Here is a 26,210-nt window from a genome sequence, read left to right on the forward strand (position 1 = left end):
TTTCCCACAAGAAAGGGGTGAAAAACAGCTACCGTTGAGCTCACACGAGTGTAAATATTCGCATTGCTCGAGTGTAGGCCGAATTACCCTTACCGTGTGGAGTGTGATTAGATTCGACCCAAGTGCTGCAGCTATTCAACGCAACGGATTCTGTTATATTTACTGTCGTGAGAGTCGGCAATATCGCCACAGAGTGGGAGAACAAAATAGCGGGGCCGAATAACGGGACTTGTGAGTGGAATGGCTATCCCCTTGAAACATGATGACGATATTGAGTGTGGTAGATCTATGTACTCTACGCATGTAGGCCTAAGCACCGAACTTGAAAAAAAAAACGGTGAGCTTCGCTTGGATATTTAAGTAGATGGTGTCAGTATACGGTGTGGGATCGTTATGTACTAGCTCAATGATTCCTAAACATCGGATGAAGCTTTCAAAATATACATAAACAAAGTTAATTACAACCACTTTAAAAGCAGTTATACTGGACTGGCCGAGAGTAAATGAGTTTCATGATTATTTCCTAGCGAGGTACCCTCACATTTTGTTCGTTTTGTTTTTGTTGAAGTGTCGGTTGTAAATGATGGGCTTTGGTGCAGGGATGGAGTTGCAGAAGCGCGCAGGCTAGGCAGGCTTACCACGCACATCGTCGGTCCGTCGTTTGTAAATCAATTTGATGGTGTCAATCATGTCATCATCCTCGGAGCACCAATGGTGTCACGTGCGACGCGTCACCGTATTGGCATTGATATGTGCTCATTAGAGCAGTGACGCCCCCTTGGCCGCCGCACCGTACGCGTACCATGTACAGGCTAGAAAGAGATAATACGCTATGTGTGTACGGTGGAGGTGAATCGCCCTAAGCACTGCAGCGCCACCCCCTCAGCACCAGGCACCCCTACAGGCTACACACGGCCAGCGCATACAGTGACAGTAAATAGCTCTTTACAAGTATGCAGTGCGCTCGCTCTTTCCGTGGGTTGGTCCACTGCTGTAGTTGTACTCAGTGAGCAGGACGGGGGGAACTCAAAACCCACCTGTCGACACGTACACGTATAGGCACACAGACGCACGCGTATTGGCATAGGAGATTTGGGGTAACATAAGAGACCACCGTTTTGATCCGCTCGACCAATTTGTCATTATACCAGGGGGACACTGGAGTGAGTGGTCGAGTTTCGTCGATCCGAGCCCAGCCCTCTCGCCGCACCACCATCTCCGTGAGCCCGGCAAGTCATGTCATTGAGCCCCAAGACGCATTCGACTCCATTCTCGGTCACAGACATCCTGAGTCCACTAGAGGAATTTGGCTACAGGAAATCCATGTTGGATCCCAGTGGGAACTTCATGACTACCATGCAGCCGACATACCGCAGCCCTCAGCACTCCAACAACATGCAGTCTTCGATGAATGTTCCCGTCAGCAACCCCTACCACATGCACGTCCCCCAGCTCTCCCACCCTCCACTCGGGACAACCTACTGCAACGGCTCCGTTGGGGAGTTGTCGCACTACAACGAGCACGTCCGACAGTCGGCTTCCAGCTGGTATGGGGCAAACCCGGATCCAAGATTCTCAAGTAAGTATAATTTAAAGTATAACCACCACCATTAGTTACCCACCACCATCGCAACTACCACAAAATACCAGTAACAATTTTAACGCATCACAACGTGCGTGCGACAGTTCTTCCACTCAGGCAGCACAGACAATTGAGTGTTCCGTGGTGTGATCAGTAAACAAGATCCCGCATAATGACATTTTCAGTTTTCAGTCCCTCGAGTGGAATTACCTTTCCCGATTTTAAACGTAACAGCACGCCTCTTTGTAGGGCTACCCCCTCCAGTTCAGGATATATGTCAACGTTACTAAACCGATCCCTCCGGGGGCACTCTCCCCAAGTGAACCCTCAACTTGTGCCAAGATGCCCCTCCATGGCACTTGGGTGGAGACACTGAAGCCTCCTCTCTGTGTTTCCACGATGGTGCTTGTTTCCTCTCCAGTACTTGGTTGCGAGGGCAACCAGAAGAGTTGAGAGATTGCATGAGAAGTGCAACTCTTATCACTTATCTCTACTCACGCCCACCCTACTCTAGTACCGGCTACTCGTCGTTCGCTCCTTAGTCAACTACAAAAATTTCTTTTCATTCAGTTAATTTCAAAACAACCTCGTGGATTAACTTATAAATAAAACAATCTCTGCTCACGTATGTTTCCTTCCCAACTTCCATAAACATAAATAGATTGTATTTGGTGTGCGAGATTTTTATGTATTGAATAGTCCAGTGCCTTTTATAACTTTACTTTAAAATTGTTGTAAATGTTTCTGTTTGTATATTAATGTGCCGTATCTTTTTCTCTCAAACCTGATTTTATGTCTATTACGTATAGTTTTTCATGTCACAGTTTCCCGAATTTCAATCTTAATTTTAATCTAGCCTTTTTTAAGCCATTAACCTTAACGTTTCAAAGGTTGTGCTTCAGTTTAAACAGAAAATTGTATGCATGGCACCTCTCTGATAAGCTGAGATTGATTAGAATATGTTTATCAATGAAACGGAACTTTTGCCTATAAATGTAGGACTATTGCGTGACTTTTCAAAGTGTGTCGTTTTTTATTTTTCATATCGTTCAAATGCATGAAAAATACAGACTTTTCAAACTAAAATTGATATCACTTCACACTAATGTGATTGGTCACTTCTGATTTGATACAAACTTTGTTTTAGTTCATTCTTCCCGACATCCACTTAACCGTTTTTTCCTTCTTGTTTCTGTTTTGCTTTCTGCAGTTTCTCGCCTGATGAATCCCAACTCTCCGATGAACATGAACATGAATATGAACATGAATATGAACATGAACATGAACATGAGTATGCCTGGCTTGGGAGGAGACCTGTCCAAGCCCATGTTGCCGTCGGCTCAACGCCGTAAGCGCCGGGTGCTGTTCTCTCAAGCCCAGGTCTACGAGCTGGAGAGGCGGTTCAAGCAGCAGAAATACTTGTCTGCCCCCGAGCGGGAGCACCTAGCAAGCCTCATTAACCTGACCCCGACTCAGGTCAAGATCTGGTTCCAGAACCACCGATATAAGATGAAACGACAGACCAAGGAGAAGAATATGGCGGACAACAACAACGTCTGTCACCAGTCCCCAAGGCGTGTGGCCGTTCCTGTCCTGGTCAAAGACGGTAAGCCGTGTAACGGATCGTCTAACGGTAGCTCCAGCGGTGGTTCAGCCCACGACAGCGCGTCCCCGCAGCTAGGGGACGATGCTCACAGTACGGGCAGCGACCATGCCAGCTCCATGCCCGGCGCCCACCAGGTAACGGCACACCATGTCTCCACCACCGTGCAGCAGTCTCACATGGCCCCGCCAGCTCACAAGGCAGTCCCGGTGAACTCCTCGTCGTCTTGCAGTGGACACGGTGTGGGCATCAACACGGGGCCTGGTGTGACTTCCTCCCATTCCCCTCACCATCAGCCAGGTGCAGTCAACCCGTATCATTCCATGAACGGCACCAACATGTCCTCTGCAGCGCCATTCCTCCTGCACGGTAGAACATGGTGACAATCATCCCTCATGAGGAGCAGTTTAAAATGACTCTGCCCTTAAATCCCGCAAAAAGAGTGGTTGACACACAAACTCAGCCTGAACTGTTATGAATTTCACCGAAGGTGTTAACAACTCGACGACGAGATCGATCGCCAACATGGCGACTACTATAATGCTGCTAGTCGAATTACAAACAATACAACAAGCAGAACGTTGTGATACCACGCGTTGAGACATCTCAAAATATACTGTAATTATTAACTAGCCAAAACTTTTATTTGCATATAGGCCAAAACAGTGAAACTTGCAAACTTTTAATGCAGGAGAGGAAATGAAAAAACTTTGACCTCAATAAATCAAAGACATCGGTGATGCTTAAAGTTTTGCTCAAGTGAGGTGAGTCTTGGTTTCTATATCTGCAACGCAGTCTGCGCGCTTTGGGTCTGCATTCTCCATTGTCAGCCCCAAAGCTTCACATGTTATCTGTTATACTTTTTTGTAAACTTGTCTTTTGTTTCCAATTTGTTATTTCTAAATTGAGCTGCGGGTGGTTGTTGTATAAAAAGGATTTTAGAGTTATTGTCTTAGATTCAAGTGAAGATGAGTAGCAGTATTATAATTATGACGGTCGGTCCATGTCTGGGAAATGGTGCTTCTCCAGACTGGACGTAGTAGAAGAATTTTTTATCACTTTATCAAGACTTTTGAAGAGGGCCTTTTGGATTTTTGTCAACATTTTCTGTTGTTCGGCACCGAAAATGGAAATGTAACGGAAGCAAGACTATAGAAAAATAAGCTAAGCCTCCAATCGTGCTCACTTATGTAGTAACAAATTGTTTTTGTTTTCCTTTGAATGTCCTTATTTTCTTGAATGTTTTCAAACATAGGTTTAAACCCGTGGAAAAAGACACAAAATTAAACGTGGTGAAAAAAAGAAAGCTCCAAAAGTAGGCCTACTTAAAAGTCATAAGATTCGGGCTTAAAATGCTACTGTTTGATCGGAAGTGCTCCATACTGCAATTTTGGCTGTGATTTACAACTCAAAGATCAGAAAGGAATGGAGGGGTTTAACTATACACCGATTGTTTTAATTATCGAAGCGAAAACCTGCTAGAAGAACTTTACCATATCAATCAGGAAGTTCCAATGTGAAATTTAAATCGTTGCATGTGTAAAACGGTTGAAAAGTCCAGAAACAGGTACTTTTCGGGGTCTGTGGCCGACGCAACAATCGACAATTCCAATTTGCTCAAAGTTTGCGGCTATAGACCTACGTTTAATTAATGTTCACCATAGGTATGATTTCGCCCGCCGCAAGTTTACAGTTCAAAAATCACACTATCACAGTGAATTTTGACCTCATATTGAAGCTTGTCTAGCCTACATGTCTGAACTTGTGACTTTTCGCTTATCATTATAACTGGAATTTTTCGATTTTGAATATTCTACGTTTTTTCAATCGTTGGGCGATTCAATTTGGCATTTCCTATATACGCCGCATTTTAATAATTTATCACATGAACGCTCTGTCTCAAATTCAGAAATCACGCATGGCGGTTTTTTTTTCTATTTTAGTTTCATTCAGCCGTTAAACTGGTTATGTTTTGTTAGATTCACCAGTCGCGCCCGTAAGTCACTCTGCCGATTGTTTGCGGGGTTTGTTTTGCGGCTGCCGCCCGCTTGTACAGCGGGTCTCTCGCTCCGTGTGCTTGCGTTCGTGTGTGCCTTTTTGCCCGCTACGAGGCAACTGGCATGTATCTGAGGTCAAGATGACTTGTACTAGTAGCCCCAGTCTCTCCCCTCAACATGGGTGGATGAATTGGCCCTCACTGCTCCCACAAAGAACTCGGCAAATTTACCCTACACCTGGGCAAATTTGTTTATTGTTCGTTATCGGCCGTTGTGCTGGTAATAGCCGGGTCAGTTGCCAGACAGCTCTGAAAGACATGTTGGTTTTTAAAATCCTCAATTAAATACACATCCTTTTTGTGTTCAATATGCGCATATCAAACGTTATTCTCTAAGACAGGAGTCAGAAAAACGATTTGCCTGTAAGATTAAACTTAACATTTTATCTCAAAGGGCCATCATTTTGTTAAATATAATATGTAGCCTATTTTTATCATTTACATTAAAAAAATCAGTTGGATCTCTTATCTGCTTCATTCATTATCACGGCGCTAACGAAGATTTAAAACAAATGCGCCTTTACTTGACATTAATTTTATCTTAAAGGAAATAACGGAGTTTGTCAGACTCGGTTATTTTTTGGTCTACCACTTATTTCATGTAATCTATGGTCGTGTCAAAGCGCCTGACGAATAAAAATCACGGCGACATGGGCTTTAAACAAAGGCAGTATTAAAGCCGAAGACGGCTTATCTGAACGCTATTAAACATTTAGGTGATTTCTTTTTCGTCTGAATTTGATAAATGGTACAAATGTCTGTGTATTATATTTTTGTTTGCTATGAAGCGAACTAAAAAGTATTATATATACGCTGTCGGTTCATTCGGTTTCACAATGTTTGTTTTTCTAAACACACTTTTTGAGAATGTGATAAGATCGTAGCCCTAAACATTTAAACGCAGGGCGTCGCGGGTGTGAAAGTCGCTTGATTTATCATTTACGTCTGAATACACTCCATCATACATTTTATGAAGACTCAAAGTTGTATAGCTTTGAAACATGTTGACATTGAACGGTGTATCATATCATGAGCTCTGTTGTACCTATCTACATAAACCTATTTATTTCTGTTTGCGAACCTGAAATACAAAACTTGAAAGCATATTATTTAAATGTAAGCATTTCAGTCTAATTTTTACAAATCTATCAGTTGTCCTCATGTTTGTCTTTGTGTTTTTTTCTAAACTCCATGAAAAGTTACTGTTTGTATACTAACCACACTTCATCGATACAGAATGTAAGAATAGAGAGTAAATAAATCAAATATTGTTCAAAATAACTTATACAGAATTGGTGTGTAGCGCTTTTCATTTTTAGTTTTGTCCGAGATTTGATTCTGTGTGTAAGTTAGTTTTAATGATACTGTGATTATCGCTCTAACGTGACACTAAAACGACAAATTTTGTGGTAGGCTATACTAATCCGAAATGAACGTAAACTCCATCAATTTCTTCTTAATTTGTCTGCTTTCTAGGGAGGGACACTCTTTAAAGATGTTTGTGAAATTTATTTTGACACAATCATGATGTATAAAACAAGAATGGCAAGCTTTTGAAATCACAACGATAGTTCTTCTTTTTAATGAGGCATTTTATTTCACCACGTTCATCATATTCACCAAGATTGGGACGTGTACCATATCACGTCGTTAAAATTTCGTTTAAAATCTCTCTGTTTGTTTTTGAAATAATGTTCGTTCAACAACCCGACACTATAGGCCTACTGCTTCTTGAAACCTGCTCCAGATGTCTTGTCTCTTTGTACATGCTGCCTGTTTCAACCACATACATAAAGTGAAGTATTCCTTTTATAACTGCCTTCTCGTGTAACATCATGTTAGAATTCAAGTAGTCCTATAAAGCATAATGAACGTATCAACAATATTTGGGTACTGTCCAGTTCCGGGTACATTGTGCGATATTCAGATGCCGGCTGCTATTCTGAGCTATAAATGATTAATGAGACTATTTAACCACATGGAATACAAACTCAAAATGCGATTGGATTGATAATTGCCTATTTCGGAGAACAGGAACCCCGCAATAGAAACATACTGCGAAAGTAACACCAAGTTCAAAGTGCGTGGAGAACAATGGCGGCCTACATGAGGAATGCAAACATCCAAAACAAAATTTAAACTTGTCTGAAAAATGCTCCAATGTAGAGGGGGAAATAGAATATTAAAATAAACGGTGTGAATTAGCCAGTTTGTGAATTTGTGTTGTTTATTTTTGGCTTGCCCTGCCCTTAGCTTTCGTTGACTGGTCAAATAATTAGCCTAGTTTCATATGGATTGGGCAAATGTTGCGGGTATCGAGTCGGCAGGGCTATGGGTAAATACTTGCAGGTATACACGGAGAAGCTTCGCCTAGAAGCCAGTCGTCGATGATTGAGAGGCGAAGCACGTTTGGACAACGCAGAAGGACACTCGTTCGAATAAAAAACAATAAAAACGGTAATATAAGGGAACGAAAGCCACGTTTATCAGAATTATGAGTTGTAAGTCATTCATGGGAAATTAATGGAGCGAATCTCACAAAATGAGATAGCAGGCTTGTTAAGTAGGTTTACGGCTAGTTTACAGAAATTTTAACACGAATAACTTTCATACAAGAAAACAGATGGTGGACATGCCCCAGGATTTATTCATCTTATCTTGAACTGATTGAATGTTAATGTTGTTCGTTTCGAATAACTGGAAGCGATACGGTTCAAGTCGGAATAGCATAGTTGTTAGATATTTATTAAAAAAGTACCTAATTATAGTTTTGTACCTTAATTGCATAGAATATGTATTGCTTTTGTTGAATTCCAGGCTGTTTTGACCATATGATAACACTTCTTACCAATGCTTACTGGGCAATAGTGATTTGTATAGACAATGATTTTAGGCAACGATCTTTATAGAGCTTTATATTCGAGCCCGAATCCGACATGGACAAAAACAATCAACATAATGTAAACTTTAGGCTAACTCTGTTAAACAAAAAAAATGTGTAAACGGCGAAAGAATAAGTTGATAATGGGAGGAACAGATGAAGCACGAGATAAAATCTTACTTATTCAATTAAATGATGCCTACATGCATTAATTTTGTTAGAATATGGATGCGACATTATGGAAAACTTGGTTTTTGTCATGATTCAGTTTCATAATTCAATTTTATACCAGCCATTTGAGTTAGTTTCAGGCAATTTATCACATGTCATTAACAGAAACCACATTTAACTGGATTGGTTTTGTTGAAGTTTATTTACCATTCAATTTTTTCGTTTTTTTTCTAACTTAATTTTAACCCACAGTTGTAGTAAAAACAAACGCTCCAATCTGTCCTGCGATCATGCAGTCTGAGTGAATGTGTCAATAAGACCCTTCTGCACGAATGTACACAATCGATTCGTGAAAAGATCGAGCTAGTATGGTTTCCAAAAAATACCAAAAAACAATAAAATCTGGGGTGTGTTTTTTTTTCATGATGAATGTTGAGCTTTCCGATTATTTATGCCAGGCCTGCGACTTTGGACCTCTCCAGCGATCGGTCATGCCGGCAGTCGCTCGAGGCGGAACAAGCCCAAAACCACCGCCCGGCTCACGCTCGTTTCCTCCCGCTGGGGCCACGGGTGCGCACGGCACGCTGGCTCGCTCGGGGGCACACAGACCATATACTGCCCCATTAGGCGAAGGTGTCACGCGTATTTAAATCCTAACGAGATTAGTTTTGGTGTTGTTTGATGTAATTATCACGCAACATTAGGCAGTAAAAACATGAGCTGGAATGGCGGCCCCGATATGCACACTGCACGGTTTGTTGTGGTATGGATATGATACGCTGCAGCAAAGACGTTATTGCACTGTGTCTGTGTACAAATATTAACCGTACTGATGTAAACTGGTCGTGATTTGTAGAAACGGCATATCGGCCGTCATCTCATTGCTGGTGAGTTGATATGACCAGTGCACGTTTAGGCATTTGTCGAGTTTATAAAGAATTACAAAGGAAATAGGAAAGTCTTTGACTGTTAACTTCGGGGATTTGTCTTGGCACAAATTTTAGGGACAGGTACAAAGATGATGAACCAGAATGAAATCCGTGATTACACCTTTTTTTTCACCGAATATTCATTTCACAAAAATGTTATCTTTAACTTGATTTGCAAGAAAAAAAACATCACGCCAAATTTTTGAAACAATACAAACCTTTTATTTTACTTTGGTCATTTTTTTCAATTTTGGTAAATTCTTCTGTCTGTGTAGGTCTGTAGTTTACATGAACTTCTACCTGCAATGTCGACGTTGTGATAATGGTACGATTTGCTTTTGCGCCTTTTACTTAAATTGGTAACAATTCAAATCAAATGTTCTTTAAAATTCTTAATATTTTGCAAGGGTTGGATGCACTGAAGCATGTTTTTATGCCATTTTCATTTCCACTTTTCAGTAGCTTACCATTACGACTTTTTAAAGTGGGGGAGTGGTTAGTAAGACGCACTTTTTGAACATTGTGCGCTTCAAATTGCGACATAAGAAAGACATGTAACCAACCGGTCGTGCTCGTAAAGCTGTTAGGTTAGAATTAGTCATTTTGTTCCCATTCTTTGAAGCATGTGCGCTGTTGACTTCACATGATTAGTATACCATTAATTTCAATTGGTCTGTGAACACTTCATCTTGACAATTGTGATAGATATACCAAATTAACAAATTAAAATATTTTCCCCCAAACAAAACGCTTAAAGGTACAGTCCGTTATTTGCAGCTATCCAAAAAGTAACTGACGTAATTATTGTTGAAAAGCATACTTGGTTTAAAGACAGTAATGGGACTAAACTATCTGTGAAATTATTCTTTCTGGCAAGTTGTCATTTTGAAGGAATCAACGAAAGAAGGCTTTTCCAACGGTGCGTCTAAAGACGCATCGGTGCGTCTAAAGACGCAACGATGCGTCTAAAGACGCATCGTTGGAAATTTCCGTATAGTTCTTTTTTTTTATTCTGCGAAGCGCCCAAGCGTTGGCACGATGCACACGCGCGCGCGGTTGCTATAATTCGTCGGATTAGTGCGCGACATCGCGTAGCTGCAATCGGCTCAGTGCGTGTCTCGGGCGCTGAATTCAGGCCCAATTCAAAACATGACTCAGCAACTTTTGATTTGAGATCGAGAATATTGTTTTCTCGAAACACAGTATTCACTGAGCTGAAACTTCATCAGGTTAGTTGTTCAGCACCCTTCTTTACATGTTGAGCACTATTGTTGCTTCAAACGAACAAAATGCACAAATTATAAATGATGGACGCACATTCTACCGTTTTCATTGTTTCATTCTGGCTCGCAGTGGTCATGCGTGCGTTGCACCAAACCTGTAGGACTGTCTTGACACTTACAGCTTCTGCGTACTCCTAAAACCAAAACAGACTAGACACAAAAATTCGGCAATATGCAAAAACCTTAACAAATAAACAGCATGCCACACACCGGTGTTTTCAACTAGGCAACGGGCCACGGGAGGTGTTCCGCCCCTCGGTTTACAGCTCGGCTCAGACGGGACGGTAGCACCACCGAGACAATGGACACAAAGGGCAACCCCTTCATCATTATGGGGTCATTAATTCTCCATTTCTTTGTCCGGAATCACTTGGCAATGGGCGGTCCGTCCGACAGGGCATCAACAAATGAATTTCAAGTGGCGAGAATTTTGACACGTGTTGGTCCACTTTTGTCACCGAAAAAAAAACACACTTAATAAAAGAATACAAATAAGAAAAATAAAATGTCTCGCGAAGTTCTGTCAATCCTTCAAGCCGGGTTTGCAATTGGGAGGTTTGAAATTTGGCACGTTTTGGATAACCACGCGTCAACTATTGATGCTGAGTATACGGGATGACGTAGCATGGAGGTAAAGGTCGACTTTGAGTTCGCATAAATTTGAAAGTGTGCAAAACTCAGAAGAGTTACGAGACCGACATGCATGTGTGTCGAAGAAGTAATGACACTTTTTGAAATAAATTACTGCACCCAAGTTTAACCACACCAAACCAGCACAAATTACGTATTCAGTGTCTCCATTGCGAAAGTCATTACTAAATACCATTGTGTATGGGGCTCCGTAGCATTCGATCTCTTGTTCATGTGTATGAATTTTGGTAATTCATTTTGGGGCTGGGGGGGGGGGGGGCAAAACAAGACAAACACAACCAAACTCAGTGTACACATGGGCGCATGTCACCCCGACGAATTAATCATCACAAGTAGAGGCAGCACCAAGCGAAGGGCCGTTTTGCAATAATTTGAAATTAAACGTTTCTTTTCAACCGCTCCATACATCCCGATGGAAATGAATGCGTGCATCATTCCTGCTTTGAGTTTTAACGAGGCTTGTTTGCTAAAAACAAAAAGAAGGGGAGAATCGTGGGAATGTCTCCAGGGGTGACTGAGCAATGTTACCCTGGGCTCGGCTGTCATTCTTTTTAGTGATATGTTAATATTTTCCTGCCGGTACGATGGGGGCAAATGTCAAGTAACGGCACGAGCGGCCTCATGTTCCTCAAGCACTCCACAATGGGGAAATATTAAAACGGCATTTAGCACGAGCAGAATTGGAGGAGGGCGGCGTGCGGCAAGTTTACTACCAACCCGCGGCGGTGCGCCGAGCTGCCCACTACCAACCACTCGCACTCGACGGGCCCAAGTTGTTGTAGCAAATTCCAGCTGTTTCAACTCACTTTGTTTCACATCAATGTCATTTCCCGCCCTTTAATTTATATAAAAAGAGAATGCATTCGGTTGTGTACATGATTAGTTATACTATGGTTAAACCCAGGCACTGTAAAAGTTGTTTTAAAATTAAAAACGGTGTTTTGAAACGGAAGTGTACTGCTGTCAAAACTTGTGTTCATCGTTCTGGGGATACTCGCCATCGAGCTTTTTGTTGGGAAATCTAGGGTAATTTGATTGGAGTCGTTAAGAATTACACCTAACACAGAAATGATGGTTGGAACGTGTGACCCATCCAACTGATGGAACAGCGACAAAAGTCACTCTGGATGAGAGTTTCTCGGTAATAGAAACAATCCTGGGTATGTTGTTGGTAAAGCATTGTGTCACTGCGAGCGCGTGTGAACTGTGGACCGTTGTCCGTACGGCGTGGCAGGTTGTACAGACGGCTTTCGTCGCGTTGGTCGAACGAGGAACGGAGCGAGAGAAGAGAGAAGACTCAACGGGCAGTGGAGGCTCTCCAGCCCGGGGCGGGGGGCCTGGCCACAGCTGTGGATCTGCGGCAGGGAAGACTGCCCCCTCCGTCCGCGGCAAACCGCGTTTAGCAGCTGTCGACTTTCCTTTTAACTATTGAAAAACTCAAGTGTCGTAGAACAATGACCCATTAAAGAATGAGAGTATGAGTTCCGTCTGTTTTCTAATAAATGACACAATGTAACATAAAGACACATTCAACTCCTTCGTGCCAACTGCACTTTAGCCGGTCAAAACAGACTTTGGTGGACCGCACCTCATACTTTGGGGGAAATAACTAACAAGAATAACACACTGTTAATGCCGAACCGGCATAAAAGATTGATTGAAATGTCAATGAATTGAATTCCACGGATGACTAATTGAACAGAAATATTTTGCCTTTGATAACAGAGCCCTTTTTTGTCCACAATCGTAACTCGTTTCCGATGTAAACAAGGCCATTTTCTGGTCATGCTAAACAAAGGCTGATTCAGTCTTCATAAACTTTACACCATCGCTAACGCGCCAATTTCACTTGAAAAGCTGTCTGATCGAAGTGGTGTTGGTGATTAACATTCAAATTAAAATGCATTTTGCCACAAGAATGGATTCATATTTCGTAAGACTTAAACAAAAGAAGTGTATCTGAGTACCCATGAAGTGTTTGTGTGAAGATTTACTGTTTTCTTTACCCTTAGTTCTGTTACATCAAACCGTACAAACTAACATTCTGCCTGGCCTTGTTTTTTAACCAAACCATTCACATATTAAACACAAGTAACCCATCACAACTGTGTTGTACATACTGTTTTACACCGACACTTATATTAAATTGTGAGCACAGTTGGCCAAAAAAAAACACGGAGACCAGCAATACTGATCATTATATCCAAACAGAAACAATTGCTTTAGTTCTTGTTTTGTTTTCGTTCCATCAGGTGGTTTTTTTTCCGGCTCAGATAACCCAAACTTGATAATTGTAGCTTTTTGTTTGGCTTAGATCAAAAGTTCTGGTAAATGATTAAAAACGACAGAACTATAGGCCTACAATAATTGTCATTCTCTTGCGAGAACACTAACATTTCAGGGGGGAAGTCAACCCGGAGGGTGAATCACTAACTATGCGAATGTTTTTTACCGTTAATTTTGCGTTCCCGGGCTCTTCAACAAATTCGATTTAAAAAAAAAGAATTATTAATAAATGTCCAACTTTTTTTTTAAATTCCAACAAAAAACCTTCCTTTTTTTCCTCGTTTGGACGTGTGCAACCCTTTGAACATGAAAGGTTTTTCCTTTTAGGCGCAAACAGATCGCTTTGTGAGTAAACTGGCTACCGGTCCATACATTATCGATACTGATTATGAGGCGGAAACCAGCCTACCCTGGGAGAACAGAATACATGTAGTCACGGTCTGGTAGTCATTAATTCCAAAATTGTAAAGTAATAATTCAATAACTAAACATGGGCTGATTTTTTTCCCGTCGATGCCTAATTCAAAATTTAACAACTTTTGTATTGTTAGCAAAATAGCAATTTAGAGAAGAAATCTATGATTTTCGGGATGAAACTCAAAAATAGAATGGGAAGGCAACTTCAATATTTTGCGCTCATAGTAAACATTGCTATAAATGTGATTTCTGTTCGTTCGTTGTTATGCTTTGTATACACACCGTCAGAGAAGTGGGCAGTTTATAGTTCAAAGATAAGCTGATGAATACACAGACATTATCAAGTCCACTTGAACAACAAAGCAGTAAGAAGGATAACACTTTTAACCGAGAACAACGAAAACGGTGACGGATCAGGAAGTTGAAATTATTTTTGAATGTTTCTTGTGTGGCTTTAATGGACTGAGTTTTGATAAACTAAATGCGAACAACGAAAGACGTAAATGAATAAGTTCGTTGGTATACCGTTGAAGCGAAAAAGTCAAGAACCATTCATGTCGCCGAATTACTTCAAAAGATGCCACCACACATCCTTAATTCCCATTTATTGTTTCGGTGGCAGAAGAAAAGTACCCACAAAATCCTCGTAGATGAATCGCACACGTGTAATTAAGTCCATAACAGTTTCTATCAGCAGTGGATTTGCGGCCGGAAAATACGGCGGCTGTTGTAGTAGGAGATGGGCCCTCCCTAAAGAGTTAATAGCCCCAAGGACCGGCGGACAAAGGACCGAGGTGGGACACTTCCAGAGCTCTGACAATGGCAAGGTGTCGCTGGAGTACCTTTCAGTTTACACGGTCCATCGGACCACCACAATACCGGCAAATTATCAGCAATTTAGCCTGGGGAAGAACCCCTTTCCATCCCTCCATGGAAAGTTACCTTTTGTGCTGGCGTTTTCCGCAGAAACTTAGGTGTTTGGTTGGATCAACTACCGCAGAGCTCTTCAAAAGATAAAGAGAAAAAAAACCTATTGGTAAAGTAAAGAGCTTGAAATATAAAACATTTGGAAAACAGAACACATGACGTGTCAGAACGCTAACGATTTTCGTCGGTGCGGCGTGAACCATGTGGCTGGATCAGGCGCGGATTAGCTGGTCAATTCACACCCGCCGTCCGACTCCCGATTGCTGATCGATACACGATGCCACATATTTCATCACTGGGCACGTATTTTGTTGTTAATAATTCAGGGTGATGTCTGCCAAATCAAATAACAGGATGGCGTGGAAGAAGGTGGATGTTATCAATGAAGTAAAAAAACGAATGTAGCACTTTAATGACTAACTAAAGAAAAATGTGTGCATAAGCTTTAATAGCAACAACTACTTCATCAGATGTTAACAATAATAACATCAGATGTTATCAATGTGAGTTATATAAATGGACCTATGTAATAACAGATCAACAGGCCCTTGGTCGCTAAAATGAAATTAGATGTAAAGTGACGATCTCTAACATAAATGGTTCTCAGTGGAACCACAGAGTAATAGTTACTTCTATTTTTTTTGTTTTTGTTTTAGGTATTATCACTTTTAAAATATCCGTCAACTAATCCTAAAATATTATTCCTATTCTCTACACCGTGAACTCTGAACCCTAAGCTTCATATTTTCACGTTTTCTCTTGAACCGCTAGTGTGGTACTGTGAAGATGGACATCTCGTGTATATTAAGAATAAATAGTAGCCATGTATATGTATATGGTGTTTACTTCTTCAAGCAGACTTGACCAACCGCCCCAACACACACCCACACGATATACACGTTCTGCATCACAAGCAACATTTCACATCAATAATGATAATTTCGAACCGGACCCAACAGTCAGAACGATCAATCCACTAGATTTGCGTAAATGTAAGTCCCTCGTGGATTCACGTCTTTATTTAGGGAGGCATGGCTCCGACAAGATTGCAGAGGAAACGCAAAGCGTTATGGGTATCTCACCCCAGCGCTTATGCACGTACCTTCCGTGCTCACAAGTCGTGCGTAAAGGGAAGTGTTTTACTGTTTACCCAAGGACACCTGCTTTATGCAAATTCTATCCAATAAGCAATCAGAGAAATTGGGCGCCATTTGATATGGTGATGGTACGAGGGAAGCTAGCTGATTTCATATAAAAAAATTGTGTCTTGTGCGAAAATAGGCTCTAAAAGTACAAATGCTACACGGGGCTTTAGTGTGAAGCAGCGGAAATATGTTCACGCAAGAGCAAAAAATGCATCCCCCTTTCTTATAAGAATAAGAATGTCCTTCAAGATCTCGATCATTATTTGCAGGCTCCCATCATTTTCATTTGTACCGTCATCATCTTCAGTGACGTCCGTGCGCGGTCGTCGCTAGATCAATTTGAGTCGCGGTTGTCATCATCACATAATGCCACGGGCACTAAGCAATGTGCTGCTGCCAGAAGTCTTTTTGACCGTGGGAAATTCTAACGGGAGGGACACCATGGGATATTTATAGGTGGCGCTGCTACAGACATGTATATTTGTTCGCCCGACATCGATAGTCTGTGATTTTTGTCTCTTCCCGCCACAACATCTAATTTTCCTCCTTTTTTTGGCCCCTCCTGAGTCGGGTTTCTGCGAACAGTGACGCCATTTTGCCGACAAGAGTGACGAATGGGATGTGGCTGGGCTGTCACACCCCACGACCCCCTCTTGTCACGCCTGTGGGTCCAGGGACTCACAGGGAGCCAAAATAAAAGGTGTAATGTCCCCTTGAATACCAACAACAAGCGTCAACTTAAAATGGAGAGTTTTAGAAGGCAACTCTCGTTCGTGTTCCGTTCCCCTTTCCCCTATTCTTAATAACTTTCGGACTTTCTGATGTCAACCTCGTCCCAAGGGGTTACTTTGTTTTCAACCTCGTTTCCAGATAGTGGCTTGGTAGGAGCGTATTGCTCGACACCATGGGAACAAGGTTGGCCTGTTGTGGGCCCATTTTCTTCCTCTCAATGCACTCTTAAATTGATAATAAACATACTGACTGGTTTCCCAAAAACCAACTGGAAATGCAGTCGCTATACAGACAAATATACGCTGATCGTTTTACATTTCAATTAGATTTCCATTTCCGTATAAACTCCAGTGAATAATTTCGATGTTGACTGGTTTTCAGTTACACGTATCCACATGATCCTAATTAAGGTCAGAGTGGAGTCAATTTTGACCGTTCGTCAGTCAGATCTGACTACAATGTGAGGAGTTCCCTTTTATGCACATCGAACCAGGTCACACACCAAAGTTTCGAGGCGCCACGTCTGGAGCACATCAACCGTATCACGTATCACGGAAACTCCTCTCAAGCTGACAAACAGAATAATACGCCCGGACGGGGATGCGAGCTCGTCTCTCATTCAGACGGGGGCCGCGGCACGCATGATGGCCGGGAGAGACGGGCGCCGCACGCCCGGCAACCCACACTCCGTATATTTTCCCGGTAAATTAATAGAATAAATATGATGTTCGGAAGCGAGCGCCGTTCGCACGAGAAGGCGCCGGGAGCAGCAGGTATAGGCTATTAGCGTGCAGGTAAATGGCTGACCGACCCCCAACGGTATTAATTTCTCCCCCTCGCCGAATTAGGCTCATCTACCGGTACCGCTTCACGACGACTGTTTTGCCACAGGGATAAAACATGATTTTTTTTTTAATTCAGATGACAACAATATATGGGGTTTCTTGAGTTCTATATCCATGTTCGCGGTGAAGTACGAAGCTCGACAATTCTGCCCAAAACAGTGACTTAATATCCTTGTTTTATAATAATGAAGGTATACACGAAGTCCACACTGCAAATTAAAATATTGTTGAAATTAAAAGCGATATGAAATGATATTTGCAACATATCTGAGCGCCCGTTTTCAGTGGCGATACGGTATAATTTGTATATCACTGCAGCGCGAAAGAAACTGTCAAATCATTTATTAATAAAATCAAAAGGGCCTCCCATGGATGAAATAAATAATTCTTATCTCCAACCATGTACAGGGCGGAAGGTTGTATGAGGCCCTAGGCCAAAGGAATATGCGAGAGGCCTCATGCAAGTTAAACACAGAAGACTTGTCTCCAGACGTTACTCGCGTAGTGTAACACAAATCTCGTTGTTGGTGAATCTCGAATCGTCCATTTAAATGTTGGTATTATTATTTGAACACGACCTGTTATGTCAAGAAATTTAAGGTCAAAAATTCATAAAGGTGGTTTTAGGAAATTAAGCAAAAGGTCGGTGAAGGAATTGCCTAAACTTGCGTACTTAAATCCATTATAAGTTTCCAGTTTAAGTTTAATATACTCTTAAAAATATGTTTCAAGTTGACGAATAATGATAAACCATTATTATCTCTATTGAAATATCCATGCTTGTCAGAAAAATATTTTGTTATTTTTTGCCGCAATTAAATTCCGTCACAATTAATTCCATTCTTTCAATTTGTGTCAATGGCGATGTTTGTGTGTGTGTTAAATCATGGCAAATAACACATATAATAACAGTTATTATGGAGTCACTCGAAGAGTAAAATTTTGAGGCTCCAAAAATGTGGTAAGCCCTGGTGCCAGGCCCAGTAGGCACCGTTAAGCCGCTACTGCCCCTATTGTGTTAGAAAAGACTGCTCCAAGGCAGGCCGCCTTCAAAGTTGACAAAAAAAATTGTTAGAAAAATGTGATGGGAAATGCATTCAGTGCAGATCGACTGTCTTTTTTTCTCCCTGAATTTGTAGGTATCGCGCCTCGCCATTTTGTGACTCTCAGACCGCCTTATAGCCCCTCATAGCTCGAGAAGCGCTAGTATAGCCTACAGTTGCACACAAAATAGCCGCGAACATTCTTACGAAATTGAAACACATTCAGGAGAAACGATATAATGAGTAGAAATAATTTGTCAATCCGGTCCGTACGTGGGATGCCCGACCTCGTTATACCCCCTTGGCTTGCTATTGTGTATAGAAAGTGAACACCCGATGGTTTGCACCAAATTGGCTCGCAGTGGTTATCTGTTCATATATACACGACCGAGCGTTAAAACATTGGTGTGTAGGTTCATCCAATGGAAAACCCAGGTGGTCTAAGTGAATCAGCCTTTTGGTTGGCACTGGAATTGATACCTGTGTACATAGTCGATTTTCTGATTTGGTTAGGCCTGACTGCTCGGCGCAGGACAAATTTGATGGCCCGTTTGCCAACAAATGGAAGACCGGACGTGCCATTATTTGTATGTTTGTTGGGATATAAATATAAACAAATGTCATTTCAAAAAAGATATCTTTGCCGAAATAAATACAGAAAAAAGACCAACGTTCAGTTTTGTATTTCCTTAAAAGGGAACATATCTATTTTAGGGTAAGATTTTTTTGGGGGAAGTTAAAACTGGCGATCATCCGAGATCGTCTCCGGAGACCTAATAGCGGACGTGAGAATCAATGCGTGGATCGGTTCCCTTTCTTCATATCAAATCATGCGCCAAAAAAATAACGTAAAAAACAAACTATGTTTATTCGCATTTGCACTTTACATAATAAACAATCGTCCCTCTGCTCCGAACCCAATCGGGTCTAAAGTAACCACAAAAAGCCCGTTTGTACTTTGTTTCGGGCCTTGAAGCTTCAAATTAATATTAATTTTCCTGAGTTTGAAGGACCAAAGGGGGTTTTGAATTATTCGACCAAATGGTACTTTAGTGCATATAATAGAGCACTAATTGTTGGGTGTCGTATGTTGAGTCTGAGATGAGTTCAATATTATTTTTGTAATTTATTTTTTTTCCTAAATCGTCTTTGATTAAATAAGACAGAGTATACCAAAACGGAGAAGCGACGAGATGAAGAGCAATTTGGGGCAGAATGAAATGAAAATCCAAGTTCGTGTTTTCTCTTGGTTACGTATTTACCTTATCGAAACCGTTTGAGGTCTGACTATATAACAGTGTACATGTATGTGCCCCTCCATCATGTATATCCCCCTTAACGCCTCACTCAAAACATCTCACCTCACGAGTCAGTATTTAACCAGACTATTTTGAGTGACAACTCCCCGATAGTATATTGCACCTTCTCCAGTGAACAAACCGAAGCCACTTGTCCGTCCAATTTGCGACCGGTCAGCCCGTCTCATTAATAGAACAACATTGCCCTTAATGAGCAGAAACAATTTAGGTGATTAAGACAAGACTAACAAGGAGTTGAAGCCCTGAAAAGACCGTTATAATATAGCCTCGTGCACCCATTCATTTCGGACGCTCATCGCTTGACAAAAGGCACATCTTTTATTCATGTTACTCAATGTTTCCCCTCCTACCGTGGCTATTCCTCCTCCTCCGACACGTCCTAATTAACCTGTCTGCCAACTCCGATGATGTTCGAATTCGACAATTAATTTCCGATTAAGGAAGACGAACATTTAATATATGAAGGTGTTGCTAGATCTCAACAAATTGAACACATGGGCCGGTTACGTTATAGGCCAATATGCAGTTTCGGAGCGGGCAATTTGTGTTGTTTGATCAAGCATAATTGATGCACTACAAATCGTTCTCTAACTTGAACGGTTAAGTTTCTTATTCTGCAACTGTGTGATAATTAAATGCAATATGCCTTGTTAAAAAAACTGTATTTCATAGAAACTGTATTTGTATGTGTACAATTAAGCTAAAACGAACCTATAAACAAACTGGACGCAACAAAAAGTACAAAAAAGAAAATGTTCTGGGCAACTTGATGGGCTAAACTTAACCGAATTAATTAGAGTTAAAAATGTTATCATTTTGATGAAGGAAATTATTTTCATTTTTGTCGTTAGTGCACTCACACATTTTCAGTTGCATTGTGAACTGTACATGTGGCCGATTGAAATATAGTACAATCCCAGACTGGGACCTTGAGTGTAGAAAAACTTGCAAAACGAAATCAGGCCAATTTTATTCACTTTTTAGCTGACAAAATTCTCTAAATATGCTCGTGAGGCAAAGACAAGGTCCTCAGTATTTCACCAACCAAGTTTGAAGACCTTTCTTCAATATTTTGCAAATGAGAGGGCATTCAAGTGATATCAAAATGAGGCTAAAGACTAGACTGGTACATGTCCAACCATGGTCCAACTGTTTTGAAAAGACTGACCTCTTCATTCGTTGTCATAGTCTGGTGGCTGACTTTGGAGAAATGTGTAGAAATAGAGTCTAGTAACAGACATGCCAGATGTTTCTTTTGACACAGTTGATAGAAGGGTTGTTGGACTGGTCTTTTCAGGTGCCAGTCTATTTTTTTCGTATTGCATGTTTTCAATATCTTAAGTTTTGGGACTCTAATATATAGTATTGAGAGTCCCAAATTTTCGGACTAGTACAATCCTACCGCATGTTAATGCAAAAACGTTATATCTTATAACCTTCCAGGGATAAAAGTGATTTCTAAATTGCCCCAGCCTTTGAGTTGACAAATTGGAGTAGGGGTTTTGGACCACGTTATTTCGTATGATGAATACATCAGAGTCTATGGTGCTTTCTGAATTAATTGTTCGACTTATTATCGAGTCTGGAGACCAAAATCCTCACATATATTTCCTCACGGTTCAAATCTAGGTAGGCCTATAAGAACTCCAGTATCTTGAGAAATCACCTACATTTCCTGATTTCTTCTGGATGACAGCTAGCCAGACGGAATGATTTCAAGGGGTGTTTGGTACCAGTACGATCTTTACCACAAGTAAGCTTTTTGATAATAATTCGGTAGATTATTTTGGGAATGAATGCAAATGAGCCTATGCCTTAAAAGACCCAAACATTTGTCAAGGCAAAACATGTGAAGAACCGGATATTATTGCCGGCACAACTCCTCGCGAAAAAGTGTGCTTCTTATTGTCACGGTAAATGTGGTAATCATAAAAACAGCCAGGCGTAGGTCTATGCCCATTCGCATTTTAGGGGAGGACAAGGGTTTTACATCGGCCGCTTCACCGCCGCGGGTGGTGCTGAATCGTTGATGTTACTGGCCGGAGCTCAAAAAGACCGGAGTATAACGCGAACCTTGAAACCAACTGACACACTCCCGCGGAGGGGGAAAGAGAGACACTTACCGCAACATGTCACCTACAAACTGTTCATCTGTTATGCGACTGGCTCAACAATAGTTTTTGTTGAATGTGTCGGTTGGATAAATTGAGGTGATTTCCGACTAATTATCGTCTCTGAATTGAATTTCCACTGGACAGCTTTTACTGCAAGCGGTTCAAATACTTCTGTTTATATTATGAGAATTTCTGGCTCTGGATTTCTTTATGAAACGTGTGTACGGCCCGCAAAGAAAATCTTGGCTTTTCTTGCCGATGCCTTATCGGCGTTCCTTTTCTCTTTTGATACATCTTCAATAACTCTGGTGAAAAAGAATTAACAGTCAAATAGTGCACGAACAGGTAAACAAGTAAAAAAGAGTCATGACAAGGTTTTTATAAATTTGCAATCAAATTTTTTTTGAGTACTCGGGGTAGCTCGACGGCATGAAGAGACACGGAAGAATATTACTTACTGATGTTCATTGTTGGAGGGATATGAGCAAAGGCCTCAAACATATACAATGTACCTCGACAACTATAGGTAACATTTAGTCATGACAATTGTGGAGGAGGGAATCGAACTCATGTCACTTAATTGCAGGCGATGAGGATAAGCCATACCAAATGGATTCTCTAGGCTAAACTGAAATGTAACGCTTGTTGTTCGAGGTATGGAGAAGAGAGTTTATGCAATCAATGATTAACTATTATGATTATTGACTAATTTTCCAGACAACTTTATGTTAAGTTCCATGCAAATACATTGACGCTGGTGTTTTTAAATGTTCTGTCTTCCGAACATAAAATATTGATATGCACTTATTTCGCAATACAGCTTATAATCTGTTTGTTCGTCTGTCTGAGGATGAAAATGCACAAAAGGGGGGCTCTTGATGTCTGGAAGTGACGAGCCATTAACAGATTGCATCCTAGGCAGGCATTGTGGAGATGACAGTTGGAGCTAATAGCCACGACACATGATCCCAGTATTTATCGCCCTTAATCCAAGCCCAACAACTGCTCACCGAGACATTCAAGCCGTAATAAGGCCTCTCTTTACCGGACCGACCTCGTGGCCAAACTCCGAGGCCCTATCCGCAGGCCGGCGGGAGACTGCCTCGCACGGTATGGTCAGTGGATCTGAGAGCCCGGTAAGACAGGACCCCGTCGGAGGCCTTAGGTCCCTGCACATCATTCATCCATCCTTACACCGTTTTCCAAGCCGGAATGCCTGTCCTCTTTAATTTGGTTGTCACAATTGCAAAGCGGTCTTTTGTGGCCGGCACAATGAGCTCGCCACCTGCACCGCACTATTTGGACCCTTCTCCATTGTCCGGACAAAGTGGAGACGATTTGAAGCAAGGACGGGGGCCAAAACATACCCAGCGGGATGCTGCTAGATACGACCACATCTCCGCTTGCTTTATCTACGGCTGTCGTGTTTTTCTTCGTCCAATCTTTTGACGAGCCACACATCTCAATGCGATAAAACGTAAACAAATTAGTGATTTTGATTTTTTTTTTCCTACTCTGATAAGAATCGACGCTATTATATTATCATCATTTTTTTTTTTTTTTTTTTACATAAGATGCTTTAGGCTAATAATTTATTATCATTCTAAGCAATTTGGGGGACTTTCTGACGTGAGTTTGTTTACACTGACCCAACGTTTGTGGGTGAAGTTATGTTTTAATAAGTGAAGGTATTTTTTTGCGAAATTAAACAGATACATCTGGGCATTATGCGCGCAGGTAAAGACAGTCAAATGCGTTTCTATGTCCGCAATTTGTAGCACGAATATTGTTGGCACATTCAAATCATTTCTGTGTACTCGAAGGAGTCAAGCTGGCACGCCGAGACCGGATTTTGTCAAAATAACTACAAAAGTATCATTGGTCAAACAACGCGCATTCACCAATTACAAGCTGATGTATGTTCAAGTAGGACTAAGAACATTTCTGAAATGACAAAATGTGGTGGTTCTCCTGACGCTCGAAAATGAAATTGTATTTTTGTAGAGGTTTATTCATTGTGCTTTTTTTGATATGATCATTTTATTTGCTTAAGGCTCTACTGGAGGAGAAGTGGCAGTCTCTGAAGTACCGTAGTAGGTGTGAACGATATCACATCGTGGCCTGTGTACAAGCCGTTGAATGGGCCTCCCGCTGGTAACGAGGGTCCAATACCGGGCCTCTAACGAGGGTGTTTGGGGACAAAAAAAGAAAGGGAATAGAGAAGCAAAAGAGACTATCAAAAGGGTGAATCAAACCGGTGTCAATCCAGGCAAGGCTTGACTGATGGGTGGTTATCTGTCAAATCTCCCTTGATGAGCGAGACATTAAAAACGCCTTATTGTCGATTTCTGCATTCAATGATGCTGTTATGTCCGATTAGCACGTCTGGCCCATCAGATGCAATATTATCACTGCTTCGTATTTAAATACACTGTGGGCATCAGACGAGGTGCTGACAAACAATGCAAGAAACCAACTATGCCCTAATTAGCACTTGTCTCACTAAAATCGGAAGCAAATCAACAGTAGCATTGATATATAGCTTGTTTGTTCGATGAATTTGTTTATTTGTTTGTCCCTGTTAGTTGCTTGTTTCTTTTCAGTATTATCCATTCCGTTTTAAGTGTGCAGTGTACCAATCATGACTCTATACGGAATCACCAAAATAAAGACATCAAGTAACACAATGTATATATAAACACAATCAGTACATTTAAATTTTTACAAAACCAATACTTCAAAGAAAAATGGCCGAAAATCAGCAGCAACTTTTACTGGATTTTTGGGGCCATTCCACGGTTGCTTTTTATGTGGCATCTAGGTACTTAATTCGGCGTGCCAGTTCACTCCACCGTGTACGGGCCTACCATTACATGGGGTCTGTTATACCTGTAATTTGCATTACAAAGTAAGATGAAATTTATTTTTTAGTACTTTGGAGCAAAACGCGGGTTTTCAGGCAAGTCGTGTTAGAAGCATTTCAGTAGACATTGACCCCAACCGCCCGCAAAATGAATAAAATTGCGTGCCATAAAATTGTGTTTTTGAAGGGTTTATAGTTTTTTTTGCGCGGAATGGCAGAGTTGAAGTGTTGATAGAAACAAGTGTTGGTAAAGAACTTTTTTATGTTTATATGACGTTTATTCACCTTATACGGACTACAGAATGAGCGTTTTTGTTAGATGCAATGCCCGGTCATCTCAGACCATGTGAGCTATCGTCATACCATAGAGCTAGGACCCAGTATGGTCATACTGACCATGGTCTGCTACACAAAGACGCCGGGAAGCAGGTCTCTCATGCGAGGCACCCGGCCACAGATAAAACTCATCGCAATGTGTAATCTAGACAGACTGTCCTTAACCCATATCAAACGGTCGGCGAGGATCGTAGAGCAAATATTACCACAGATTGAGCCGGCAGGGTCTGGCCCCGTTCTCATCGCAATGCCCGAATCGGCACGCACGCGGGGCAGGTAACGCGCTCACTATCTACAGTAGACGAACTGAAACACCGCGTGTGCATGTGGCGCTCGGAAGAAGGGCGTCAGCCCGTGACGTTGTATCATCATTATCCGTATCTATAGCTCCATCCACACAGCTGTGTGTACCACAACTAATATTTGTAATAGGTTCGTTTCGGGGGTCTTTGGCTGTTTGACTTTGATCCGGCTCTAATCAATTAGGTATACATGTAATAGTGAATTGATTTCTACCTTGGGTTCTGTGTTTGCTATCGCTGGGATGAGCCACGTGAGTGATCGAACGGCTCTTTCAGGCTGATAAATGAACTTCAGACGTCAGAATCAATTTTTTTTTATCAAACACCAACCCGTGGATCTTACACAGCGGCCATTACCAACTGATAAAATCCCTCGGAACTAAATTTAGATTTCAAAATTTACAAATGTTATCATGGGACCAACGCACTGTGTCTGATGGCTGAGATATTATGATCGTGATTCCTTTATTTTTTTGTATATTGCAAACCGCAAAACTAGTGCTTGAAGCTGAAAGGTCTCCTTTTTAGAAGCCAATGCCCACGTCTGTCTATCAGAACATCTGCCATATCTTTGAATACATTTTCAAGCATTTTCCTGCAGTTGTTGTTCTAGTCTTCATGTTTTGATTCTGTCTTTGTCCAGATTGTTCCTTTCAGGAAGACACTTTCCTTGCGTTTATGCCGTTTGTCATGAAGTTGCCAAAAAGCATACACATTCTACACAA

The 26,210-nt window shown here is 41.4% G+C and overlaps 1 protein-coding gene across 1 annotated transcript; it reads left to right on the forward strand.

The window, feature by feature from the left end:
• The first annotated feature begins 804 nt into the window (after positions 1-804).
• LOC119741084 (homeobox protein Nkx-2.1-like) lies at positions 805-6,533 on the forward strand. The gene is made up of 2 exons (XM_038216753.1): positions 805-1,579; positions 2,793-6,533. Exons 1-2 carry the CDS (start codon positions 1,237-1,239, stop codon positions 3,566-3,568), a joined length of 1,119 nt encoding a protein of 372 aa, XP_038072681.1. The 5' UTR covers positions 805-1,236; the 3' UTR covers positions 3,569-6,533.
• Positions 6,534-26,210: the final 19,677 nt, after the last annotated feature.

This window comes from Patiria miniata, unplaced genomic scaffold (assembly GCF_015706575.1).
Source record: "Patiria miniata isolate m_02_andy unplaced genomic scaffold, ASM1570657v1 HiC_scaffold_5, whole genome shotgun sequence".
In the NCBI taxonomy this organism is placed as follows: Eukaryota; Metazoa; Echinodermata; class Asteroidea; order Valvatida; family Asterinidae; genus Patiria; species Patiria miniata.